The sequence below is a fragment of the Globicephala melas genome, chromosome 20 (assembly GCF_963455315.2).
Source record: "Globicephala melas chromosome 20, mGloMel1.2, whole genome shotgun sequence".
Taxonomy (NCBI): Eukaryota; Metazoa; Chordata; class Mammalia; order Artiodactyla; family Delphinidae; genus Globicephala; species Globicephala melas.
This window is the reverse complement of record NC_083333.1, coordinates 35,546,934-35,571,793: the sequence shown is the minus strand read 5'-3', so window position 1 is coordinate 35,571,793 and position 24,860 is coordinate 35,546,934. Positions and strand designations below refer to the sequence as shown.

The window sequence follows — 24,860 nt, the reverse complement described above, 5'->3', positions numbered from 1 at the left end:
GAATTATATAGCATTGAGGTAATTAAATTTTGTTATTTTAATAACTTAATTTCATGAACTGTTAAAAAAAATATTACATTTGCATCTCCCAGTTTATACATTTCTGCATTAACCTAGAGAAAAACCCATGTGAAAAGTTTCCATGCAGTTACAAAGGCAGCAGCACATGCTGTTTTCACAGCAACTTGTTATTGCCTCAGAACACACCTGCACATAAAGCATCAACAAAAAATACCCACTCACCCCTCTCCCACAAAAAACCCAACCCCTTCCCATCCCCAGCAAAAATTACCTGGTACAAGCAGTGACTTAAAAAATGCTTTCTTAGTAGGAAGCATTTATAAAATGCAGAGATCTGAACAAGCTAAATGCTTGTGCAGGTAGATGGGCCTCTCCCCCAAGAGTTCCTTCCTCAAGAGGCAGAAGGAACTCTCAATAGTCTAGGAAAGTTCATTTTTAAAAGTATGTTTATGCATATTCATGGCTATTTCTTTGAAAGAATATACCCAGCCTCAACTGTGGAAGAGATAAAAGCAGAAGGAGAAGCAAAGGGATATGGCCATAACACAGAGAACAGAGCTTCTCCGTGAACATCCCATACGTTGCAGCGACCAAGAAGGAAAACTTTTGTGACTTCACATAGACCACTGATCTCATCTAGGTGAAGCAGTTAATTTTTCATGCATTTGTTACTCAAGAAAACATACAACCACTTAAAATACAGCATTCACATTGTCATTAGCTCATGGTATCAGGTAAGGAGGAAACCGTGCTCCTGTATTATCTATCCCTAGAATTTTCCACATACATGTAAGTATCCTAAAGCCTACAGATATCCTATCATACTGTCATCAGCACCTCCCACCTATAAACATATACTGAACTAGACTGTTGAGTCCCTGAAATCTCAACACCACATATAGTGTTCTGAATTTTATTTTTTTACAAGTTTAATGTAGACACAGAAGAGAACACCAAGCAATGTTTATTGTGCAATTCCAATAGTTATCTGTGGAATCTTGGTTTAGAGTCAGTCTTCATAGCCATTTCAACTGCCTAGTTTAAACAAAAAGCAACAATCTAATTATATATCTATAAATTTCATGATATTTCTTCAAATATCAAGCACTAAAAGTACTGATTCATGTTATAATTTTTAAGATGTTTTGAAACTACACAGATTTCATATATTATTCCTTTTATAAAATAATCAAAATAATTTGATTATCTGGAAGAAAATTACTGTAACAGAGTCCTTCCAATGTATCTATGACCTTTGTAAAACTCCAAACCAAAAACAGAACACATGATGAAATAAGGATTTCTCAGTCACTGGGAAACTTTAAGATAAGAAATGAACTGGTATTTTTTGTTTCCTGTAAATTCAGAGCTTACAGGGGGCATAAGGACTCAGATCTCTTGGATGACTTTACATGGCTTTCACTTTGATTTGTTTCATTTTCATTTGCTTCTTCTCCAATTTCTTTTGCTCACGCCTCAAGGCAGCTTCCTAGAGAGAAAGAGGGAATGCAAACTAAGATTTCAGTACTTGTTTAAAAAAAAGTCAAAACTAGAATACTGCCTATACTATTTAGGCTAGCATCACAAATAACATTCCAGAAGATAGTTATAAGAATTGCTGGGGCTTCCCTGGTGGCGCAGTGGTTGAGAGTCCGCCTGCTGATGCAGGGGACATGGGTTCATGCTCCGGTCCGGGAAGATCCCACATGCCGCGGAGCGGCTGGGCCCGTGAGCCGTGGCCACTGAGCCTGCACGTGCGCGTTCGGAGGCTGTGCTCCGCAACGGGAGAGGCCACAACAGTGAGAGGCCCGCGTACCGCAAAAAAAAAAAAAAAAAAAAAGAATATGGAAAGACACTTTCTTGAAAGATTGCTATATTTTTAATATAAAAAGTTTATAAGATGATCTACATTAAGAAATGAAATAAGTACACTGAATATACACAGTTGAGGGACTAAATAAACTATATAGTATTAACAGTGGTTGGTTTTAGGGATGGGAACTGAAGGATTATGTTACATTGTTCTTACATGGTAGAATTAAGGTTAATTTTAATGTCTGTGTATATGTTTCTCTATACTTTTCAAATTAAATATGTAACAAAACAAAACAAGGCTCTACCAGTAGTGGCAGGAAGGTCCAGATCATTGGTATAAATGAGCCATTCAAGCCAGAAATTCACTATAGGGTTTTTTGTGTTTTGTTTGGCTCCTTTCCCATTTAATTCACTGGATCTTTTTACAAGGTACCTAGGCCTAAATACTATAAAGTGGTGGTTCTAAAAAAAAATACATGGTTTACACCCACAAGCAACTTACAATCTGACTTAAGTTCTGGGCCCCTCTTTTACTTAAACCTACTATAGTTTCAAACTTAGAAATAACTGGAGAACTTTTTTTCATAGAAAAATGAAAGGCATTATCTATTAATGAGTCCATGTAGATTCTTCCTGTATATCTGTTAAAAAGCCATTTATATTTATAAAGAAGATTGCATAAACACAGAGCTCTATTTTCAGGGGAAAAATACCCATCAACTAAACCAAACCAAACCAAACCAAACCAAAGACTGATGAGAAAGGATGAGAGGAGGGCTGTGGTACTCTGGGCACTTCACTCAACAGCATTAACGACTCTACCAGCAACTAAAGTGCCACACAGGGGCTCACTTTTTTTTTTCTTTTTTAAAAATTAATTTATTTATTTTTGGCTATGTTGGGTCTTCGTTGCTGCGCGTGGACTTTCTCTAGTTGCAGGGACTGGGGGCTACTCTTTGTTGAGGTGCGCGGGCTTCTCATTGCGGTGGCTTCTCTTGTTGCAGAGCACGGGCTCTCGGCGCGCAGGCTTCTAGTAGTTGTGGCGCACAGGCTTGGTTGCTCCGGGGCATGTGGGATCTTCCCGGACCAGGGCTCAAACCCGTGTCCCCTGCACTGGCAGGTGGATTCTTAACCACTGCGCCACCAGGGAAGTCCAGGGGCTCACTTTTTCTTGGCAGCTTGCCTCCTCCACTTACAAGAATTTTCTTCAATTCTTGAGGTTATTCACATTAAAATTCACATTTCCCAGAACTTTGTTCTCCTCTTTTTTGATCAGCATTTACAAGGTTTAAAATTTTAGAGCTGGACTGCAGCATCTTACTTCACAAAACATGAGAACATGCTGATGTTTGAAACATAACGGACTACAGCCTTATTAAAGCTCTTGAGTTTGAGATTCTACTTATGTACAAAATAGAAAACAAAATACAAAGAAAAAATATTAGAATTCTCTAATTCTATAATCAAAATAAAATTTTTATAAAACAAGTTTATGTGGACCATAGGGCACATGTCCTGGCTTCTATTAAAATTCCAAATTTCTTTCTACCTTAGTATGTGTTTGGCTTGAAAGATGATAGTGGAACTTTCAAAAAGGGCCTATGCTGGGGGAACAGGATAATTCATATCATTCTCCAGGATTGAGGCTCAATCTAACATGGTTTGAACAGGAAGGATTATTCTTTTTTTTACAGCGCTATCAACTGTCCCAAGTGCTGAGAAAATGCTAAGCTTTCAGCCTGTGTACATTCCTACACAGAATTACCTTAACAGCCAATATGGCGCAAATAGGCATTCTTATAAATCTGAGTTTTACCCCAGTGATAAGAAAAGTTTGTCTTACCTCCAGCCTGCGCTGTTTCTCAGGATCTTCCTCATTCATGATTCGCTCCTTCTCTGCTCTTTTCTTCTCCTCACGCCGAGACTGGGCAGCTTCCTGTCTTTGCACATGCGTCAGCTTCAAGAAGTTCTCCTCCACTCGAGCTCGGTTCTTGTCTGCTTTTTGTTTGCCCTTTCCCCAGGAAACAAAGCAATTCATAAGAAATCCATTTCAATCCAAACAGATACAAAATCCCATTTAATATTCTTTCATAAAACCACTCCCATGTAGCACTTTTAAGTCAACTAGCAAAGATAAAATCACTGAAATAATCGAAAGCTGGGCCCCCTCCCCACCGCCCCTTGGGGGGAAAAACACAATAAAAGCCTCCAACTTAAGGCTGCAGGTCTTACTTCTCTGTTGAGTCGAAACTTTTTGGCTTTATCAATAGAATAAATCACCATGTTCATCAGGGGTAGTAAAGCCTCCATATCCTTTGGGTAAGTGTTACCTGAGCCAGGCACTGGAAAACAAAACCATTTTCCTATTGAGTTAATGGCAGCATTCATACTTCTTGTATTAATTTTTTTTTCTTTTTGTATTAATAGGCTCCTTTCTCCAAATTTCTTAGGCAGCTAAAATACAGCAGAAAATAGAAATTAAAATATATAAAAGGATCTCTTACTGAAGAAATCAAAAAACCAATAAGCTGGCATGAGGTTTTTTTTTTTAAAGATTTTCTTTTTGATGTGGACCATTTTTTTAAGTCTTTACTGAATTAGTCACAATATTGAATCTGTTATTATGTTTTGGGTTTTTTGGCCGCAAGGCATGTGGGATCTTAGCTCCCTGAACAGGGATCGAACCAGCACCCCCTGAATTGGAAAGCAAAGTCTTAACCACTGGACCGCCAGTGGTTAGTTTTAATGTAGTTTTTTATAGCTATTGTTTAGAAAGAAACAATACTCTCCTTAAGATCATCTCACAGAAAACAAAGAACTCAGACAGGACACAGAACACTTACCATTAAATGTAAACAACAGTGTCCTCTTAGTGTCAGGTAGCTTTAAAGGCTGACCTTCCCTGTCATAAAAGAAAGAGCTATTTAGAAGGAACGCAAGAGAGAGTTACTTTGCATGCACATAAGTCACCCAATTCACTTAGATGAACAGATAACTGTGCAGATAATCAGCACAGTATTTGGCTTGGCATCCCCAAGTTAAATACAGTCTCAGAGCCCGAAGGAGCTTTACAGGTCATCTGGTCCACTCGTCTATCCGATGGATGCATTCCCAAGTATCTTTATCCTATCCTTCAACACCTCCAGTGATGTCCCCTCCAGGCAGGATAATTCCATCTCACCTGGGGAGCCAGAAATGAGCCTGTATTTAAGTATGCGGCCCATATTTTAAATAACCTTTTATTTATTTTTATTTTTTTTAGATGTTGGGGGTAGGAGTTTATTAATTAATTAATTAATTTTTGCTGTGTTGGGTCTTCGTTTCTGTGCGAGGGCTTTCTCTAGTTGTGGCAAGTGGGGGCCACTCTTCATCGCGGTGCGCGGGCCTCTCACTATCGCCTATCGCGGCCTCTCTTGTTGCGGAGCACAAGCTCCAGACGCGCAGGCTCAGTAGTTGTGGCTCACGGGCCTAGTTGCTCCACGGCATGTGGGATCCTCCCAGACCAGGGCTCGAACCCGTGTCCCCTGCATTAGCTGGCAGATTCTCAACCACTGCGCCACCAGGGAAGCCCTATTTTGATGGATTTTTATGTTTTATTTCTAACTCTTCATCTATCTTCCTATGATGAAGGATCTTATTTTTGAGTCAGGCTCGGAATAAGTTGAGAAATAATCTACTATAGCATATATAATTTAGTTCTGACTCTTCAAAGAATCCTCTTGCAATCTTTGACTTTCAACCCTCCACACCTCCCCCCACACACAAAATGCTCCATGAATGCCGCAATGTGATACTTTGTCCAAAGCGTTATTACTGAGTTCAGCAAGGCAAGGATGATGCAACACCATCTAGAGGCATAAGTAATTTTGATTACCTTAGTGATTTTGACACAAAATTAAAATTCAAATTGGCTTTTAACTGTATTCAACTCCACAGTCCTTAGCCAAAAATTTAGGTCAGAACCAATTCTACACCAAGGGTAAACTTAAATACGCTCTCCTGCAACAGGATGTGAAATCAAACAGCAAATTCAAACCCTGAATATTTACATTCGAACAACATTACTATAAAGCCAGAAACTTTACGGGCATCAAGGGTGTCTGATAATACACTAGAAAGAATATAATCACTCAACCATTCAAAGTAGAAAGCCGGAAAAGGCCATGAATTACAAAATGCATACACCTGCAATCAAACACAAATCAAACGTCACAGATTCACATCATAAATTAAAAAGGAAAAAAATCCCCAAAAAACAACCACCCTAGACTACAAAGGACAGAGACTACCAATTGTATTTTCTTAGTATTAGCCATTCTGTTAGATTCTCATTTACCTCACTGAGTGGGTGATGCATACATGCGGTGACAATTGCAAACTGGGGAGGCTTATTTGATTGTCCCCCATAGGTTTTCAATTACCTTCACGATGCATGCAGTCAAAGCAAAGGAAAACTTGGATGCTGTCACCAACTTCCCTCACTCATTTGGGAAGGGAAATTGCAGAAGCACCTTGCAGGTGTTTCAACACAGAAAGCTAGTGAAGAAAACTGATTTCAATATTTTTATTTCATACGTACTCTTGCATAATTTTTGGACCAGAGAACTGGTCTGAAAAATGAACGGATTCAATCTTGTCAGCATAGTGTGTAAGAAAGTGAACCATCTGAAATAAGAAAAGAAAATTATTTTTTTAAAGTAGGTTTGATGCACTTCTCTTTTTTCATAGATATTCACTCTTTAATCCTCCTTACTTTTGCACATGATGAAGGCTAAAGCTTAAAAAAAATTAAATTTAAATAAGGACTCTCCCTATGATGAAACTACTGCCCTTCTTTAGTCACACCAATGATCAAAATTGAGCAGCTGAAAATATATCTCAAAATAGTGTTCAAAATACGAGTGAAAGCATGAACATAAAATCTAAAATAATTTTAGGAATTCTTCACAACCACATCACCCAGAACTTACATTTAGAACTGTCTTTGAGCTATCCTATATTTTTATGATACTAAGATGTGCTGTTACCATACATAACCAATAGGAAAAAAATAGCTCTTTATATACCTGTCTTCTACACAAACTGAAACTTTAACAAACGTACTAAATGACATGGTGATAAGGATTAAAGTAGTAGTCCTTTTTCAAAAAACCTGAAAGCCATTGGCAATCCTAGGGACAATTTGTTCTTGATTTAGAGAGAATTTCTTGACTAATAAAACTGTCTTTTTGACAAGTGAATCTATTGTTTAAAGAAAGTATTTTACCGGTTGTGTGGGAAAGGAAGATAAAATGAAGAATTTGTACAGTGTAACTTTCAGGGAGACTGCCCCGTAAATGGTCTACAAATGTATGTCTTCTATTGTATTTACCTTTGTATCCATCATTCCCTCTGTGACTTCTCCCATCTCTGACAGGATGGCCAAGGAGTCAGGCAGTCCATACTTCGCTCCAGACTTAGGTTTGTCACTACAAAACTCACTCTAGAGGAAGACGTAGTTGAAAGTAAGACATGATATTTTATTATGCACAAGGATTTTTTTTCTCAAGAGAATATGTACTGACCTATTTCAAAGTGATACAACTGTTCAAGTGATATAATTACTTTATGCTCTGAAGTCAAACATTTATGTAATAAAGAGGCACAGTTTCGACATATTATTTGAAAAAGAACCTGACATACCAGATCCTGCATCTCTTTCTGTAGTCGTACCAAGGCTTTCCGAGTACCAACAGCAAACACATAGGTATCCATATCTTCATCATTCATGGTTACTTTTATTTGCTTTAAAAAAAAAACAACAAAACTCACCTGTTAGGTTCTGTGATAGGCAGATTTCTAAGACAGCCCCCAATATGCCTGCCTGCTGGTGTATACATCCTCCCCTCGAATGTGAGCAGGACTTATGAATGTGATGGTATTATCATTACCATGATTATGCTGTGTTACATGGCAGATGGTCCCTAATCAGGTGACTTTCAGTTAATCAAAAGGGACACTATCCTGGGTGGACTGACCTAATCAAGTGAGTCCTCAAAAGGGACTGGACCCTACTTGAAGAAAGGGTGAAAGTGTGAAAGGGCTATGGGGTGGAGGGGAACCACGTGGCAAGGACCGGAGAATGGCCTCTAGGAGCTAAGAGCAGTTCCCAGCGACAACTAGCAGGAAAATAGGAACTTGCAACCACAGGGAACTGAATTCTGCCAACAGCCTAAATGACCCTATGAAGAGGGGCCCAAGCTCTAGAGGCATGGAAGCTCTGTGCACCACCCCACCCCCATGCCTCTCTTCCATTTGGCTGTTCCTGAATTGCAGCCTTTACAATAAACTGGTAAATGTAAGTAAAGTGTTTTCCTGAGTTCTCTGAGCTATTCTAGAAAATTATTGAATCTGAGGGGAGGGCTGTGGGAACTCTAGATTTATAGCTGGGCAGTCAGAAGTACGGTGGCCCGGGGCCTGCAACTGGCATCTGAAGTGTGGGCAATCTTGTGGGAATGAGACCTTTAACTTGTGGGATCTGGCATTAACTCCAAGTAGATAGTATCAGAATTGAATTGAATTGTTGGACACCCAACTGGTATCTGGAGAATCAGAGAATTGGTTGTTGGTGTTGGAAACACCCCAGAGGCAGGTTAAACAGTTTTTAATACTCGACATTGGGCCAGAGAGATAAAGTTATAGCCTAAAGAGTCTGGTATGATAAAACATGGCCCTATTTGTCTTATTAACTATATCTTTAGAAGTTTGGGTCAAAATTTACCAGTATATATGTGGAAGAAGGGAAATGTTAATGAAGGGAAATATGGCAAAGATCTGGCAAGATGTCAGCTGCTAAAGAAAGGTTTTCTGCTCTTTTAAGCAGAACCCACATAAAAAGGCTTAAAAATATAAAAAACCCATATGTTTGTTGAGGCTGCTTTTCATTGCAGGGAAAAAAACCCCCAAAACAGCAAAAAAGGTAAAAGGCTGGCTGGCTCAGAGGAAAAGAGAAGATTAAATCTACCTCAGGAAAGAACTGAAAATGATTAACACAACACTCTAAAGAATAATTTCTACAAAAAGATGGCAGAAGATGCAGCAAAACTTCCTCCTTTGAGTTTTAACTGAGGAGGCTCTAAAAACTAGTGGGTTAAATCATCAGCGGCCACATTAGAAAAATTAAAATAAATAAAAGAAACAGGTTTCCAACTAACAATAAGACCTTTAAAATAACAATTGAGTTTCAATCCAATAAAAAGTACCTAATTATATTACCAATATAGCACTTATTAACCAAATACTACTTTGTATTTTGATATATATGCATACATTTCTTGTTCTACTAGCTTATATAAAAGACTGTCTCATGTATTTTTGTTTCTTGCTGCAGTGGGAGTCAGCACAATTATTTACTGGAAGAATGAAGGGAGGGGGAATGTGGCATTTCTAATGAAGGACACAATTTTCAGATTAACATGTTAATTTAACAAAGGAAAGAAAGTATACCAAACAATAAGGTCTCCATATTGTGTTATGAACTCATTCAGCCCAAGATGTATTACTTGAGGCAAAAAATATTTGAAAAAAAACCCAGCCTACTGCCAAAGATAAAAGCAGATACCAAAAGCAGAGTCAGATGTGAGGGCAAATGGTCTGTGACAACTGTTTTACCTCCATCATCCAGGTTGATTCTGTTGATCTACCTGGTGACAAAGTATTACCTCTTTCCCCACAAAAAGCACATATGTCTCCTCACACCCACCTGCACCTCCACCCCCAGTTTCACACTGAGTGGAAGATGATCTGTCTAGATAGAAAAGGTTCCATTTTTTGGGCAAGGGACACAAGTTGTTAGAAAGTCCAAATATAATCCTGGCAAGAAATAGAACAAGCTCTAAGAAGTTAAGAATTCAATCTGTACAGAGAAAACCAGCAGGAAGAATACATACCACTTGATCACTCACTGGCCTCATCATCCGGGCCAGGACATTCAGTAAGTCCTGTCTCTTGAGGAACTAAAAAACAAAAAGCCCAAGAGAACAATTGCAACTTCTGTTTGCTATAAGGAGAAGACATTGGAGGGGGACTCAAATGCTTCATCAAATATACTCTACATTTGCCAGTCAGTAAAAAAGATGATTTTTATTTACTTATTTGGCCGTGCCACATGGCTTGCAGGATCTTAGTTCCCTGACCAGGGATCGAACCTGGGCCTCCTGCAGTGGAAGCACAGAGTCTTAACCACTGGACCACCAGGGAATTCCCAAAAGATGATTTTTAGATCTCATTTTAAGTCAAACATGAAAAAAATGAGACACTGATCTTACAGGACTTGGGATCACACTGGAAAAAATGAAAGGAAGATATACACTGTACCAGAAATTCCCTACTTACCCTCAGCTGGATAAGCATCCCCTCACAGCACACTCGACCAGAACACCATAGGTTGTAAATGTGCTCGTTCTCCTGGTTCAGCTTTCCTGTGCTGGTGGCTTCTTTGTTAGTTCCATCATCCCCTAGGGGTAAAACCATTAACATGATTCACTGGAAATGTTGGGGCCTAATCACCACACACTCTTCTACTCTGACCCCAAAATGACGGTACCTTTAGGTTAACAATACTTATCTATATTATAGAACTCTCCTTTAGACATAGATTACAACAGATGGGCATTATTCCTTTTACTTTTAAAATGCTTTATTGCTGCCATTAAAAAATTATGGACTCTAGCATTACTTGTGTGTCCTTGTTAGTTAACGACATTCAGCTTGGAATATAAGTATGTCAAGAGTAGGTACAAAATGGAGCAAAGTCAGTTTAAATGTCTCTGCCAAAAGTTAAAAAAAAAAAAAAACCTATGTAGTGAATTAAAAATACCATTAATACTAACTATTCAACACTCCCTCACTGTTTCCTTTCATTTAACTTTATCCAAGCTTGTTTTTCCTGCAGCAAAATGATAACAGTGGTATTAAGAGCTACAAAAAGCTCAAATTCCAATAATTTCCTCTCTTCATTTAATTCATTAATGTACAAAAAAGTGTCCAAATGTACAAAAAAAAGTGTCCAACTTTACAAGGTAAAGCAGACTGACACACCAAATGAAAACACACCAAGGGAAGTAGAAGGCATTAAAGGCTGCTTATTTTTTTCCTAATTTCCAGGTCAAAAAGTACTGAAATAGTATATGGTACAGTGGACAGCATGGACTTTGGAAGCAGGTAGACTAGGTTCTAATATCATGGTTGCAGTTGAACAGCTTAGACAAATTTTAACACTTCTCTGGACTTCAGTTCCCTCCTTAGGAAAACAGAAACTATATCCAACTGCCAGTATTGTTCTAAAGATTAAATAAGAAACAATGTATGCAAAGTACCTAGCACAACATAGTACACATTCCTGCTAAAGGGCAGAAGAGATGGATACTTGCTTGCTATCAAAGGGAAACAAAGTGTTTAAAGCCAAACTGAAGTGAAGGTGAGTGAGTCTACCTTACCCCCTACACTACACCATTACAGGACTTCCTCTAAGGTATCAGTGTACATCTTGTACATCTCTACAGTGGGTCTGACACTAAAGTGCCTAAAACCTGAAGGAATTTTGAAGGACTTCCAATTTCTAAAAGATGAATTGAAAGCATTTATCAAGCTACAAGCTACCTAAAATGTCAAAATTCTTTGCTTTTGGCTAGATTTTTATCAACTTGTTTTGATAACACTGATTGTCTCATTCTATCTGAAGCTGTACAGCAAATGTTTGATGAAAGGTGAGAAAATTATTTCATGAATGCGATTTATTCATTATGCAAAACCTAACAAAAAAGGGATCCTTGAGAGAAGGAAAAAAAGCATCCTCTTCAGCAGTCCATGAAAGTAGTTAGATGCTTACACTGAGCAGAATAAGCAGTTCTTACCAGAAAGTTTTCAAACAGGTGGCTAGACTTGTATTAGCCTAACTTACCTACTAAGGTAAAGTTGCTCTCCAAAAGCTCCCTATGAGTGTTAAACCAGGCCTGAGCAAGGCGACTGTTTTTATTCTTCCCGATGATATAATTCATGATGTAGGCAAGCAGACCAGTCACCATTAAAATCTCTAGATAATAACTCTCCCAACTGTTCTGGAGGTGTGCAGGAACCTAAAGAAGAACAATTGTTCCATTTAATGTTGGCTGAGGCTGAAGGACGAAGTCTAACTCAAGGTATGAAGGAGAATGAGAAAACCCATAAACAGAAGTGGATACGTTAGATAACTGTCACTGAATATGGTTATACTTTGAAAAATATGCCCATTTCGGTTTTCCAGGTCATCATTTTTTTTTCAGTGTTACTTTTTTTTTTTAATGAAGGTTTTATTATTTATTTATTTATTTATTTATTTGGCTGTGTTGGGTCTTCATTGCTGCGCGTGGGATTTCTCTAGTTGCAGCGAGCAGGGGCTACTCTTTGTTGCAGTGCACGGGCTTCTCATTGCATTGGCTTCTCTTGTTGCACAGCATGAGCTCTAGGCATGCGGGCTTCCGCAGGCATGTGGGATCCTCCCGGACCACGGATTGAACCCGTGTCCCCTGCGTTGGCAGGCGGATTCTTAACCACTGCGCCACTAGGGAAGTCCTTCCAGGTCATCTTTGTAAAAGATTCTTTAAGGAAATATGAGGATAATCAAATGGGATGAAACGCTGGAAAGCCCTCTGTATTCATCTTGATTCCGAGTCCCACCTCCCAAATAAACCCAACGTCTATCCTCCTCATTCCTTGGTAAATAAAACTAGGAAAGCTAAAATAAAAACATATGGGTTGTGGTACTTCCCTGGTGGCACAGTGGTTAAGAATCCGCCTGCCAATGCAGGGGATATGGGTTCAAGCCCTGGTTCGGGAAGATCCCACATGCCGAGGAGCAACTAAGCCCGTGTGCCACAACTACTGAGCCTGCGCTCTAGAGCGCGCGAGCCACAACTACTGAGCCCGTGTGCCGCAACTACTGAAGCCCGTGCGCCTAGAGCCTGTGCTCCATAACAAGGGAAGCCACGACAATGAGAAGTCTGTGCACTGCAATGAAGAGTAGCCCCCGCTCACCGCAACTAGAGAAAGCCTGCGCGCAGCAACAAAGACCCAACGCAGCCAAAAATAAAATAAATAAATAAATAGATTTATATAAAAAGAACCCAACAAAAGATACAGGTTGTTTTTCCGTGTGTCCACTGCATCAGAAGAACTGATGTCAAACTCTTTCATGGCTCCCACGTTACAGCAACACCAGCTACGTGTCACTAATTATATTTCTGAGATTAATGACAGCAAGATATTTTGTTGGTTAGTTTGGGATTCAAAACCTGTATACCTACATCGACAATTGTTATTGGGTCTTTATTTTTGCTAGAAGAAGTATCTGGTTTGTCTTCATAACCTTCAAATTCTTCATCATCATATGGTTCACTCTCGGTATCTCCCTCCTACGAAAATGAGGCACAATCTGTTTTCCCCCACTAACATCACCAGCAATTTTATCTCATTTTTATAGATAACATTTGTAAGGAAAAAAGAACATGAAAGCAGCAAGCACAGAACACAGAGATCTTACATATTTTAAACAAATGATGACCCCCCCCCATGCATTTCAACCCTGAGTTCTAAATGATACAATTCCCACCCACCCACATACCAATACATATCCACCCCCACTCCACCATCCTCCATCCAGGCTTTCCATAGAGGAGAAAAATACAATTCATTTTTTGTTGAATGTAAAAGGTGAGAACATACCACAATCATTTAGAAGAGCTCCACCTACTGAATAAAAATGAGCATACCAGAGGGTAAAGGTCTCCTTAGACCTGGGCATTACTTTTAATGTCTGGGAAAAGTGCTAGTTACACATTGTCCCATCCTTCCACTTTCCCAAGAAATCAATAAAAAAGAACCTTTACCTGGGTATCTGCATCTTCAAAATCTCCTTCTTGGTTTTCATCCTGCCCTTCCAACTCCACAGTAGTCTCGTCTTCATCATCTTCAGTGGTTATCACTCGTTGAGGAGATTCAGTAACAGAGTCTTCTGTGATATCCTCAAATTCAGCAAAGTCATTATCATCATACTCTACGATGTCTTCCTCATCCTCGAAATCATCAATCTTGGCTTCAGAGACACTCCCAAATATCAAAAGAACAACACAGAAAGCATGGAAGGCTTTCATTGCCCCTTAAAAATGAGTCAAACAAGACAAAAACAAAAACCCTAAGTGGACTGCCATTCTACACATACCGATCACATTTTGTAAACAGTTAAAAATTAAATATAAGACTCTCCCACTTTTCTCTTATTTAATACTGTTCATTTCAGATAGCATTATATGAAGAATAATAAGTTGAGGTTCAAGAGGCCTGGGTTCTAGTCTGGACTCTCTCACTAGTTACCTGTAAAATCTTGTACTAGTCATTTAATTTCTTTAGGTTGGTTTCCATTTACACTGTGTATTCAGTACGCAGTTTTTGAACGCCTATTAAAAGCTTTATATAGAAACTGGGAGAGGGATAATGAAAGAAGAATGAGATGCAACTATCTGTTGGTTGTAATAAAAATAATACATGAATGGAAAAGCTATTCATTCTTAGATCAACTGTATGTGTGCACATCATCATCATCATCAAAGCACATGTTTAAGACACAAAGTGCTAGGCACTGTCCTAAAGGCTTTACAAAAAGCAACTAATTTAATCCTCATGACAACCCTCTGAAGAAAGTGGTTTTATTAACATCCCCATTTCATAGATAAGGAAAATGAGGCACAGAAGTGCTAAGTAATACAACCACCAAGTGACAGAGAACTATGTTCTGATGCCAGTTTTGCCTCCAGAATCCCTGCTATCATCCACTTCTCAGGCAGCATCTCCAACGTAAGCCAGTAGCAGTGATTTTGTTACTTATTTAAAGTAGCAATTTTTGCTAACACCAACTACTCAAGAACCACAGTATTATCCTAAATGGTCTCCCCTGCTCAACTCTCTCCCTACTCCCTACTTCTCACTAAAAACTACCGTTATCCTTCTAAAACATGACTTCTGTTACATAAGGATTCAATCACCAATGAAGGCTAACCAATTACCCAAAGAATAATATAAAACTCCTCTGGCTTTCACTGCTTTTCATAAAATGATCCTACCATATCAAATAAAATGTTCCCTCACTGAGCATATCACCATGTCAGATACTATGCCAAGAGAACCTAGCTTCAAGGACGTGAGTTACAGTATGACAGGGAAAATCTGAAACCGGTTAAACCATACATACATACAAAAAACAAACTTATTTTGTTTATTAAAAATTGTTATGAATGAAGTTAGAACCCAAGTTGTTTTAGAAGCAAATACACAAACAAAAAGGTTTAGAAGGTCATACATACATCTACATATAAATAGTAGTTATTATGTATGATAGGATTATGGACATTTTGCCTTTATTTTTCTTTATATTGAATACTTTTCTAATTTTTCTATTATGTTCTTATAATAAAATGTTCTTTAAAAAATAAAATAAAAGGATAGTTCCTGCACTCAAGAAGAGGCACTGCAGACTGAGGAACAGCTATAGCACAGAGGGCTGAAACAGCGCATTTTAGGAGTTTGGTATGATAGAACATTGGGTTTGTCGACCCAAATGGGGGAAATGAGGCTAAAAAGGCCAGCACAGGCCAGATCATGATGATCCTTATTTATTTATTTATTTGATCATCCTTATTTAAATACCACACTGAGAAGTTTGGATGATTAGAATCAACTAAAGGATTTAAGTAAGAGAGTGACACAATCAGATTTGCAATTTAACCCTGACAGCTCACACAGAGGGTGAATTAGAAAAGGGCACCTGAGGTGGGAAAAATAGGAAGTGGCTGAGATAATTAGATAAGAGATAAAACACAACTGAACTGGCAGTGGTATTGGGAATGAACAGGAAAACAGATTTGACAGGTATTAAGAATTATATTTGTCAGCATAAAGTGATTGAATATAAGGAATGTGGGGAAGGAAGATCTGGGGTGATTCCAAGTTTTGGCTTGATTAACAGCTGGACAAAGTCATCCTTGAAATAAAAAGCAATAAAGGAGCGAAAAAATTGGGGGAAGGCAATAAATTAAATTTAATACTTGTTGAAAAGTTTTAAGTGTTTTCAAGCAGTATGTTAGATGATTAACATTTATCTCTTAATTTTCACAATATCCTAAAAGGTATTATAACCTATTTTACAAAGGGAGGAAAGGAAGCATTTGAAGTATAAGCCTGGAGTTCAGGATATGCGCCTAAGCTGGAAATAGAGATGGTGTGAGAATGGAAGAGATAGATCCCCAGGGAGTATTAAGAGTTAGGTTTAAAAAAAAAAAAAGCACCAAAAAGTCTTGAAACAAATCATAACAGCTAAGAGTTGTGCATAATAGGGAGAACTGGAATGGGAAACTAAGGAATGGTTAAAGAAAAAGAGACTTTGGTCGAAGTGGTAGCACAGAAGTCAAAGGAGAAGCATATTTCTAAGAAGGAAACAGAGCTCGGTTTCAATTGCTGCAGAAAGTTCAAGTAAGATATGGACCAAAAATTTCCCAATGTTAATAAGGAAGTCATTATTGGCAACTGCAAGAAAGTGGTAAGTATGAAAGCCAGGATGCAGGGAGCTGAGTACTAACAGAGTGAATGGGTGGCAAAAGGGAGTATGTATTGGGTTGGCCAAAAAGTTCGTTCGGTTTTAAGTTCAAAAAAGACACATTTTTCACTTTCGTGAAGAACTTTATTGAACAACACATTCGCTAACTGAAAGAACTTTCTGGCCAACCCAATACTGATCTCTCAAGGTGCTCTGGCATAGTGAATATTCTATATCTCATATTTACAACACCATAAATTCATAAAGGAAATTGGCTCAATATCAAAGGCTATTGCCCAATACCTTGCAACTCATGGCTGCTCAAGAAATATTCTTAAAATTGGACAAAGGCACCAATGATTTGAGAAATGCCACCAATGATTTGAGATATGCCACCAAGGATAGGCCAATATTATATCCTTTCCAATATTTGATCTTTGACGTTAGCACCAGCGGACATTTTATGGGAAAACATAGCTGCCCTCTTGACAACAACCTCAAAGAGGCTTGCGATGTGTCTCCAAACACCCTTAGCTTCACAGTCAAAAGTGGAAGACATATGAAAAGGAGCACGTATGTTGGTGGAGTTAGGTTTGGTTCAAAACATCAGCTCTACCATTCGCCAGCCATGTGACCTTGGGCTAATTACTTAAACCCCTGTTCCCCACATACAAAAAAGGGATAGTCATTCACTATTTGCCTCACAGGGCTGTAGTGGATATTACAAGAGATACGTGCTTGGCACATAGAAGGTACTCAATAAATAGCAGTTCCCATTACTTCCTTCCACTGTGCCTTATGAACACCCTTTAAGGTGTAAAAATACTTCATTTTTAGTGTTTCTCTTTCAGATCTCAGTTTTAAACTTTTTCAAATAGAAGCAAATAAAGGTTAACACTGGCACAGTCAACTTGATTAACTCCCTGACAAAAGGTCTGGTCATTTCAAAGTGAATTTCCACTTAGAACGTTCACACCACAGAAGCACTTCTAAGTTAACTCAGCCCTGTAACAGAGCTCCTTTAAGGATATTTAGGTTAAAATTATCCAAGCCATCCGTGCCTTGGCCTTCCTTCCCAGAAGTCTGTCTGGTGCACCTGTCAACTCATTTCTCAAACGCACAACTCCCTGCCTGAGAGGCAGTCCTGAGACTCCTGGGGCAGGGCACCCCAGCACTAACAAGTCTGGTCTGATTTCTTCTGCTAGCTCACCTGGCAGTCTCAGCGATTGGGTCTGGACTTAAAAACGGAAGAGGACTAAGTGCAGGAATCATTCCTTGTTGGCATTTTAGAGTAGGCCTTTCTGACAATGGCCAGACCCTGAGGCTTCTGGAGATCATGGAGACATTGCCGTCTCCTTACACATGTTGGATAAAAACATGTCATGTTAGAAACCTTCAGAGAACACGGACCACAGAGGTTGCTGCTTCTGTTAAGCCTGCGGGGTCTAGTCTTTCCCCAGCAAGCAGAATCAATTCTACGCTCCATTCTTCCTGCTGGCACGCTGTGGGCTTGCTCTAACTTTGCCCTGTGGGTTGGCATTTGCTCACAGTTCTGGAAGTTCCCAAAAACCGTTAAAAGTCACTCCTACCCTGATCAGAACTCCCAACAAAAAATGGGCCTTGGGGTGGACAAAGTCTGGTTTGTTTTTAAGAAAGTCGGGAAAGGCGAGAAGGCGCAGGGACCGAGGCATGTCACCATAGGCTGGACTTAGGGGATGGGGTGGGAAAAGGGACCTGGTTAGGCCACGCAAATCAGCGTCACCGCTCGGCCCAGCCCGACCCCACCGACTAGCGCGTCACGGCCCGCTCCCTACCTGTACCGAGTGCTAGAACCCGGCCCAGCGCTCCTGCGGCTGCCGCCTTACCCTGCCTGCCTCTCGGGCCGGCCCCCGCCTGCCGGGTCACTGCGGTTTTACTGCCCTCAACGCCTCTAGGACACAGCCTGACCAGGTAGCTCAGTCACGCCGCACCACTCTTCACGTAGCCTCCGCCAGCCGTTACGTAGAATGCGTGCGGCCCGTCCGCGCCTGCGCACGGCGCGGGGGCGGGACACAGCTCAGGGGGCCGAGCGAGACCTCCTCCTCCCCCGCCCAGCTGAGGCGAGGTGTGGAAGCTGGGAGAGTTACATAAGCCCGGCCCCTGGGCCGGAACTGCCCGCGCCTATCCCTGTGCTCTCCACTAGGGTTCAGTCAAGTTGTCATCACGCTGAACCCGTGCTCCGGATGCTAAAAGTCGCCATGCTCTACGGGACCACGTGGCCAGAGGCACGCGGGGAAATCTTGCCCAGGTCGCATTTGCAAAGGAGCGGACTTTAGAGGATCGACGATTTTATGTACATGTGGTTTCCACTCGAGCCTCTTTCTTGGGATTTTTTGGCGGCTCCCAGTCAGTGCTACTTTCTTCACTTCCAGGCCCACTTCCTAAACGGGCCGTGAACACTCTTCATCCAGCAGTAGTGCCTGTTAGGTGTCTGAGGTGTCTGTGAGGCAGTCTGGAGCTTTAGGGCCAGGAGCTCGCGGCGCCTTCCGGGAGCCATAGCTCAGGCTCCGCCCTTCGGCCCGCGCTCTGCACTGCGCATGTCCGGTTTTGTTCCCCTTCCTCGCGTCAGCTACGGGCCGAGAGGCGGCGGAGGCGGCGGCGGCGGCGAAGAAGGGGGCGGAGAGCGAGGAGCGCGGTGGGACGGGGTCTGGACCGCTCGTACTTCGGGCCGTGGGATTCTCTCCGCGTCGGCGGTAGTAGTAGCTGCCTCTGCAGCCGCAGCAGCAGGTTTGTGCGAGGTGGGTCTGGACGCGGGGCCGTAACCTCTCGGGGGCACCGCAAGGCAACTGTGGGGCCTAGCGAGGGCCAGGGAACCGCGGCCTCTCTTAACAAAGAGTCGGCGGAGCCTCGGGGAAGCCGAGGCGCAGGGGGCTGGGGAGTAGTAGGAGTGCGTGACTGAAACCTCGAGGGGCCCTTCCGAGCCTCGCCGTCCTCCCACGGCTCCCGCTTCTCCCGCAGCTCTTAACGAGGCCCAGTTGGCGGCGTTCCGGAGGCGGCGCTCTCCCGGCCGCCTGCCCTGCAAGGGAAGGGATTTGCAGGGTGCTGGGCTCCGGGTGAGGGATACCCGCGGGGAGGATTCTGACCCAAGCCAGCAGCAGTTAGCAGATGCTAGTCTCCAAGTCGGGGGACCTGATAGGGAAAAGTTGCCAAATCTGAGGACAGTAAAAGATATAGTCGGTAATCTTGGTGTAGCTTTGAGTACATCCGTGATTAGCATCACCATCGTCACACAAACTTTTTTGCGGCCTACTTAGGAGCCTATCTGATGTGGGTAAATAATTTATATGGAGTTGCAAGCATACGCGCCAATAATATAAGGAAGAACAGTCGTACTAGTCGAGAGTTTGGGGGAATCATAGCTTCCTTATCACCTTAGTGGAAGCTTTGCCCCTCACTCCTTTGGTCAGTCATTCACATTCCTCTAGCTTCCCATACATATTGCTTTTTGTAAATGATCTTTGTATATCTATTGTCCCCTGTATACACACCCCCGAACTCCTAAAGAGCAGAGATTCTGCTTTAATTCACTTTAACTTTCCAGATCCAAGCCCAGTGGAAGGTGGGCAATAAGTCTTTCATACCAAAATTAATTTTTAGACTTTAAGCGGTGGAGGGAAAAAAATGTATGTTGTATTTTCCTGTACCCAGAAGGGGCATTATATGGCCTAATCTGCAATTCATTCACTCAAGAAATATTTTTGTTGATACCTTCTGTGTGCCTGTTCCCTACCACTGTTCGAGGTGTGTGACCCCGGCCTTCATGAAACTTACTTTCTGGTGAGGGAAAGAGAGACAGAAAACACATATATAAATTATACCGTATGTTAGAAGATAATTAATGCCTTAGGTAAAAAAATAAAGCTGCAAAGAGGGAAGGGGAGGTGTTGCATTTTGAAATAGCTTGGTCAGGGAAGTATTTACATACAAGCTGATATTTAAGCAACTAGAAGGAGGTGAGGGAGTGACCCCAGCTAGTTTCTGGAGGAATGATCATTCCAGGCAGAGGGAACAGCAAGTATAAAGACCTTGCAAAGGACAATGCTGGCCTGTTAGAGGAACAGTTAGAAGAGCAACATGCTTGGAACACTGTGAGCAAAGGAGGGAGTGGTAGGAGATAAGGTCAGGGAAGAACTGGGGGGACGGGGGTGCGGGTGGGGGGAAGCACAGAACAACCAGGACCTTTTAGGCTGTTGTGAAGATTTCATTTTTCTTCTGCCTGAGATGGGAACTGTCTTAGGGTTTTGAGCAGAGAAATGGTAAGAACTGACTTACATTGTAATAATTTAGTGTAATTTGTGGAAGAGTACAGTTCTTTATATTTTAGTTTTATCAAATCTTTACGTAATCAGCTCTTAGTTTCTTTAAGCCAGCAGAGAGAAGAGAGATGCTTTTAAAATAAGTGTAATCCAGCATTTACTTGTATTTGGCTTTAGAAGAATGTGTTGAAATTCTTGGGTTTTGAACAGATTCTTGTTAAAGAACCGACAGATTTATAGTGTGAGTTGTTCTCAAGGCAGATTATTAGAGTGGATGGTGATCAGCTGTCACTAGAAATCTTTCTTCTCCCAAAACACAAGTGATAATGTAGTTTAATAATCAGTTGTTTTTAGTCCACTATTTTTAAAGTCATTTAGATCGTATCTTATTTGATTGTCCAAAACATAAACTCTCGCCAAATTATCTTCTTTATGTTCCAACTTATTCTAACTCCCTAGACTGCTATTTCTAGCTTTCCTCCCTAGAATGTCCTCTTCCTTCACACTTCTCTACTCAGCTTACATCTTTCTGTATAAAAAACCCCATTTTCTGGGTTCTAGCTCTCTTATGAAGCCTGTCCCCATTTGTCAGCTCGTAGTGATCTCTGACATCTTCAGTGTCATGTGGCACTGATGTATGGAATCCCTGAGTTGAAAGAAACCTGAGAAGTCTAGCTTGATATTCTCCGTTTACCAATGGAGAGATTGATTTTTGGAGAAAAAATGATGATGATAAACATGACAGCTAATACATATTGTGCACTATTTGGCAAGCTTTGTTCTAAGTGTATTTCTGTGTATGAATTCATTTTTTCACACCAACCTTGTGAAGCAGGTGATGGTCTCACCATTTTACAGATGAAGAAGCTAAGGCCAAAGAATCTGAGTAACTTCCATGAGGTTCACATCAAGTTAGTGGCAAAGCCAGTGTTTAAACATAGTCAGCTTGGCTCCATAGTCTGTACTACTTTACTATGCTGTTATGATTTTCTGCTAAATCACAACATTTCAGCGCCTAAAACAGTACCAAGCAGGTATTTCAGCTGTCTTTAATTTTTCTATTTAGCCAAGTTGTAAATTGCCTTGGGTCTCCCATATATTGAATAAACCTGAATAATGAGTGTATTCTCTGGAAAACAAAAGAGAAGAAAGTGAATAAGCCTGCTGTTTTAGCCATAGAACTTGTAACATGGAGTTGGAGAGATAAAACAAGAACACAAATAGTTATGAATAGATGTTGGGTGTTTTAAGACTAGAAAGGGAGTTTGAGGAAGGAGATACCACTTCTCTTGGGGAATCATCTTCATGTCATAGTTCTACGAGTTGGTATTTGAGATAGGCTTTGAAGGATAAGACTATGGTAGGTATAGGATTTGGTGGGGAGGGTATACAGGTAGAGGGAAGAGCATTCACCAAAGTGCATGTAAAGTAGTTCTTGCCACAATGGAGAGCCTCATTCCAGCCTGATTGAGTAACTGTGGAGAGCTGTTGAATTGAAGGGAATGACAGGGTCAGAAATGTACGGCCGGGAGGTTTGGGGCCAGGGTCTGGAGGTACCTGGGAGAAGGTTTTGCGGAGCATCTGAGTGCTCATCTCCCTTAAGCGTGACTTTCCCTAGTTCCACTATATTAACAAACACCTGCCGAAAAAAGACGGAAATTCATTTTCTCTTTTCACTATTTATTTCTGACCCACTATACTTCATTTAATACTTTACCACATAGAGTCGCCTTTTATAGATTATGGGAAAGGAGAAGTGTTATCCCTCAGTACTGGGCACATAGCAAAAAGTGGCTATTGATCTATATAAAACAATGTTTGTTATTTCTAAGACCCAACTCAGGTTGTTCTCTTTAAAGCAAATGCTTATACATTTTGTTTATGCTTCTATTATACAGCTAATTCTTTTCAGATTGGATGTTTTATTTTAAAAAGCACTATTTTTTAAAGAGAAAAAATGTAACTGAAATTTCACAAATATGTTTGCATTTCAGAGTAGAAACTGAGGTCTAGACAGCATCATTCTCTCTCATAAACTGGATAAAATAACAATCTAAAAATACATGTGCAAGTGGAATTCTGATTCTTTGATTTTCAAGGTTTTTTTTAACTGGTAAACTACACGTAAAAAAACTTAACCATTTTTAAGTGGGCAGTTCAGGGGCATTAAGTACATCCACATTGTTTTGCTACCATCACCACCATAGTGTCCACAGAACACTTTTCATCTTGTAAAACTGAAACCGTCTCCCCATTAAGCAGTAACTCCCCATCCCCCAATCCCTGGCAACCACCCTTCTATTTTCTGTCTCTGAATTTGCTACTCTAGGTACCTCATATAAGTGGAATCATACAGTATTTGTCCTTTTGTGACTGGCTTATTTCCTTAACATGATGTCCTCAAGGCTCATCCATGTTGTAGCATGTGTCAGAATTGTCTCCCTTTTCAAGGCTGAATACTATTGCTATATATTTATCTCACCACATTTAGTTTACCCATCCGTGGACACTTGGGTTTCTTCCACCTTTTGGCTGTGGTGAATAATGCTACTATGAACATGGGTGTACAAATGTCTGTCCCTGCTTTCAGTTCTTTTGGGTCTATACTCATAAGAGGAAATGCTGTATCATATGGTAGTTCTGTGGTTAATTTTTTGAGGAGCCACTGTACTGTTTTCCACAGCAGCTGAACCATTTTACATCCCTACCAGCAGTGTGCAAGGGTTCTGGTTTCTCCACATCCTTGCCAAGACTTGTTATTTTCTGTTGTGTAGGTTTCTTTTTTAAAAAAATTTATTTATTTATGGCTGCGTTGGGTCTCCTTTGCTGCACTCGGGCTTTCTCTAGTTGTGGCGAGCCGGGGCTACTCTTCATTGTGGTGCGCAGGTTTCTCATTGCAGTGGCTTCTCTTTGTTGCAGAGCACAGGCTCTAGGTGGCACACGGGCTTCAGTAGTTGTGGTGCACGGGCTTAGTAATTGTGGCTCACGGGCTCTAGAGCGCAGGCTCAATAGTTGTGGCGCATGGGCTTGGTTGCTCCGAGGCATGCGGGATCTTCCTGGACCAGGGCTTGAGCCCTTGTGCCCTGCATTGGCAGGTGGATTCTTAACCACTGCGCCACCAGGGAAGCCCTTTTTTTTTTAATAGTAGCTATCCTAATGAGTATGAGGTGATACAGTTTTGATTTGCATTTCCCAAATGATTAGTGATTTTGAGCATCTTTTCATATACTTATTGGCCATTTGTATATCTTTGGAGAAATGTCAAGTCCTTTGCCCATTTTTAAAATTGGATTGTTTTTGTTGCTGGTGGTTGTTTTTAATGAAGTCTGTGAGCTTTACCTGGGTGTCAGAAGCCATGTGGTGATTTTTCACCTTTTCTGTCATCAATTTGAGAAGTGTTTATGGAGGCAGAGGTGAAGTTTCAGAGCTATTTGATATGAGTTTGCCAGCTTGTGGGAAGGATGTACCAGGCATATTGTAACCTGAGAGAAGGCCCGGGTGTGTGTGTGTGTGTGTGTGTGTGTGTGTGTGTGTGTGTGTGTGTGTGTGTGTGTGTGTGTGTGTGTGTGTGTGTGTGTGTGTGTGTGTGTGTGTGTGTGTGTGTGTGTGTGTGTGTGTGTGTGTGTGTGTGTGTGTGTGTAGACCAAATAAAGGGAGCTTTGAGGAGACCCACGAATAGCAGGACTACAGTTAATTTTTTAATATCCTCACTATGTTTTGACTTTCTTATTAACTGTTTAATGGATGTCTCTTCTCCAAACAATGTTTGCTTAGAGACTGAAAATTAATTTTAATAGCCTCAATAGCTTAAGCAGAGGAGGGTTCATTTTTTTTCTTTTTCTTTGAACATCATGAAACCAAATAGAGATTAGGTTGGCCATCTTGTGCTTCTTATATCAGCTACAGCCCCTCAAACCTCTGTTTGTCAAGGATCTGTAGCCATATACATGGACTAATAGTAGGAAAAACTGTTGTTAAGAAATTAAGAATTAGTGGTGCACTGAGGATGAGCTGGCTTAGATTTGATCAGGACTGGTTGGCTAGATAGCAAGGTTTGTAATAACGGGAGATGATGGTTTTCACAAATACTGGGATGAATTCTGAAGAGCCTGAATGCATGATAGTTA

The 24,860-nt window shown here is 40.8% G+C and overlaps 2 protein-coding genes across 4 annotated transcripts in view; one reads left to right on the top strand and one right to left on the bottom strand.

Annotated features, from left to right (window-relative positions):
• Positions 1-969: 969 nt before the first annotated feature.
• CCDC47 (coiled-coil domain containing 47) lies at positions 970-18,505 on the bottom strand. Of its 2 annotated transcripts, none has more exons than XM_030843457.3 (13): positions 18,304-18,505; positions 13,740-14,008; positions 13,158-13,265; positions 11,777-11,951; positions 10,210-10,331; positions 9,765-9,830; positions 7,519-7,620; positions 7,208-7,318; positions 6,416-6,501; positions 4,680-4,738; positions 4,069-4,178; positions 3,680-3,847; positions 970-1,510 (listed from the first exon to the last, which is right to left on the bottom strand). In XM_030843457.3, the coding sequence occupies exons 2-13, from the start codon at positions 14,001-14,003 to the stop codon at positions 1,430-1,432; spliced, it is 1,452 nt and encodes a 483-aa protein (XP_030699317.1). In that variant the 5' UTR covers positions 14,004-14,008; positions 18,304-18,505; the 3' UTR covers positions 970-1,429. The 2 variants fall into 2 exon arrangements, with proteins under 2 accessions (XP_030699317.1, XP_030699316.1); XM_030843456.3 differs by having other exon boundaries at positions 18,253-18,503.
• Positions 18,506-18,676: 171 nt separating this feature from the next.
• The window catches only part of DDX42 (DEAD-box helicase 42), a 51,727-nt gene continuing 45,543 nt past the window's right edge, over positions 18,677-24,860 (top strand). Inside the window, exon 1 of one of the 2 annotated variants that reach the window (XM_030843445.3) lies at positions 18,677-19,204. The gene's annotated coding sequence lies outside the window, so the exon portion shown is untranslated. Of the gene's footprint in view, positions 19,216-24,860 lie in introns of both variants that reach the window. The other variant, XM_030843444.3, reaches the window with a different exon arrangement.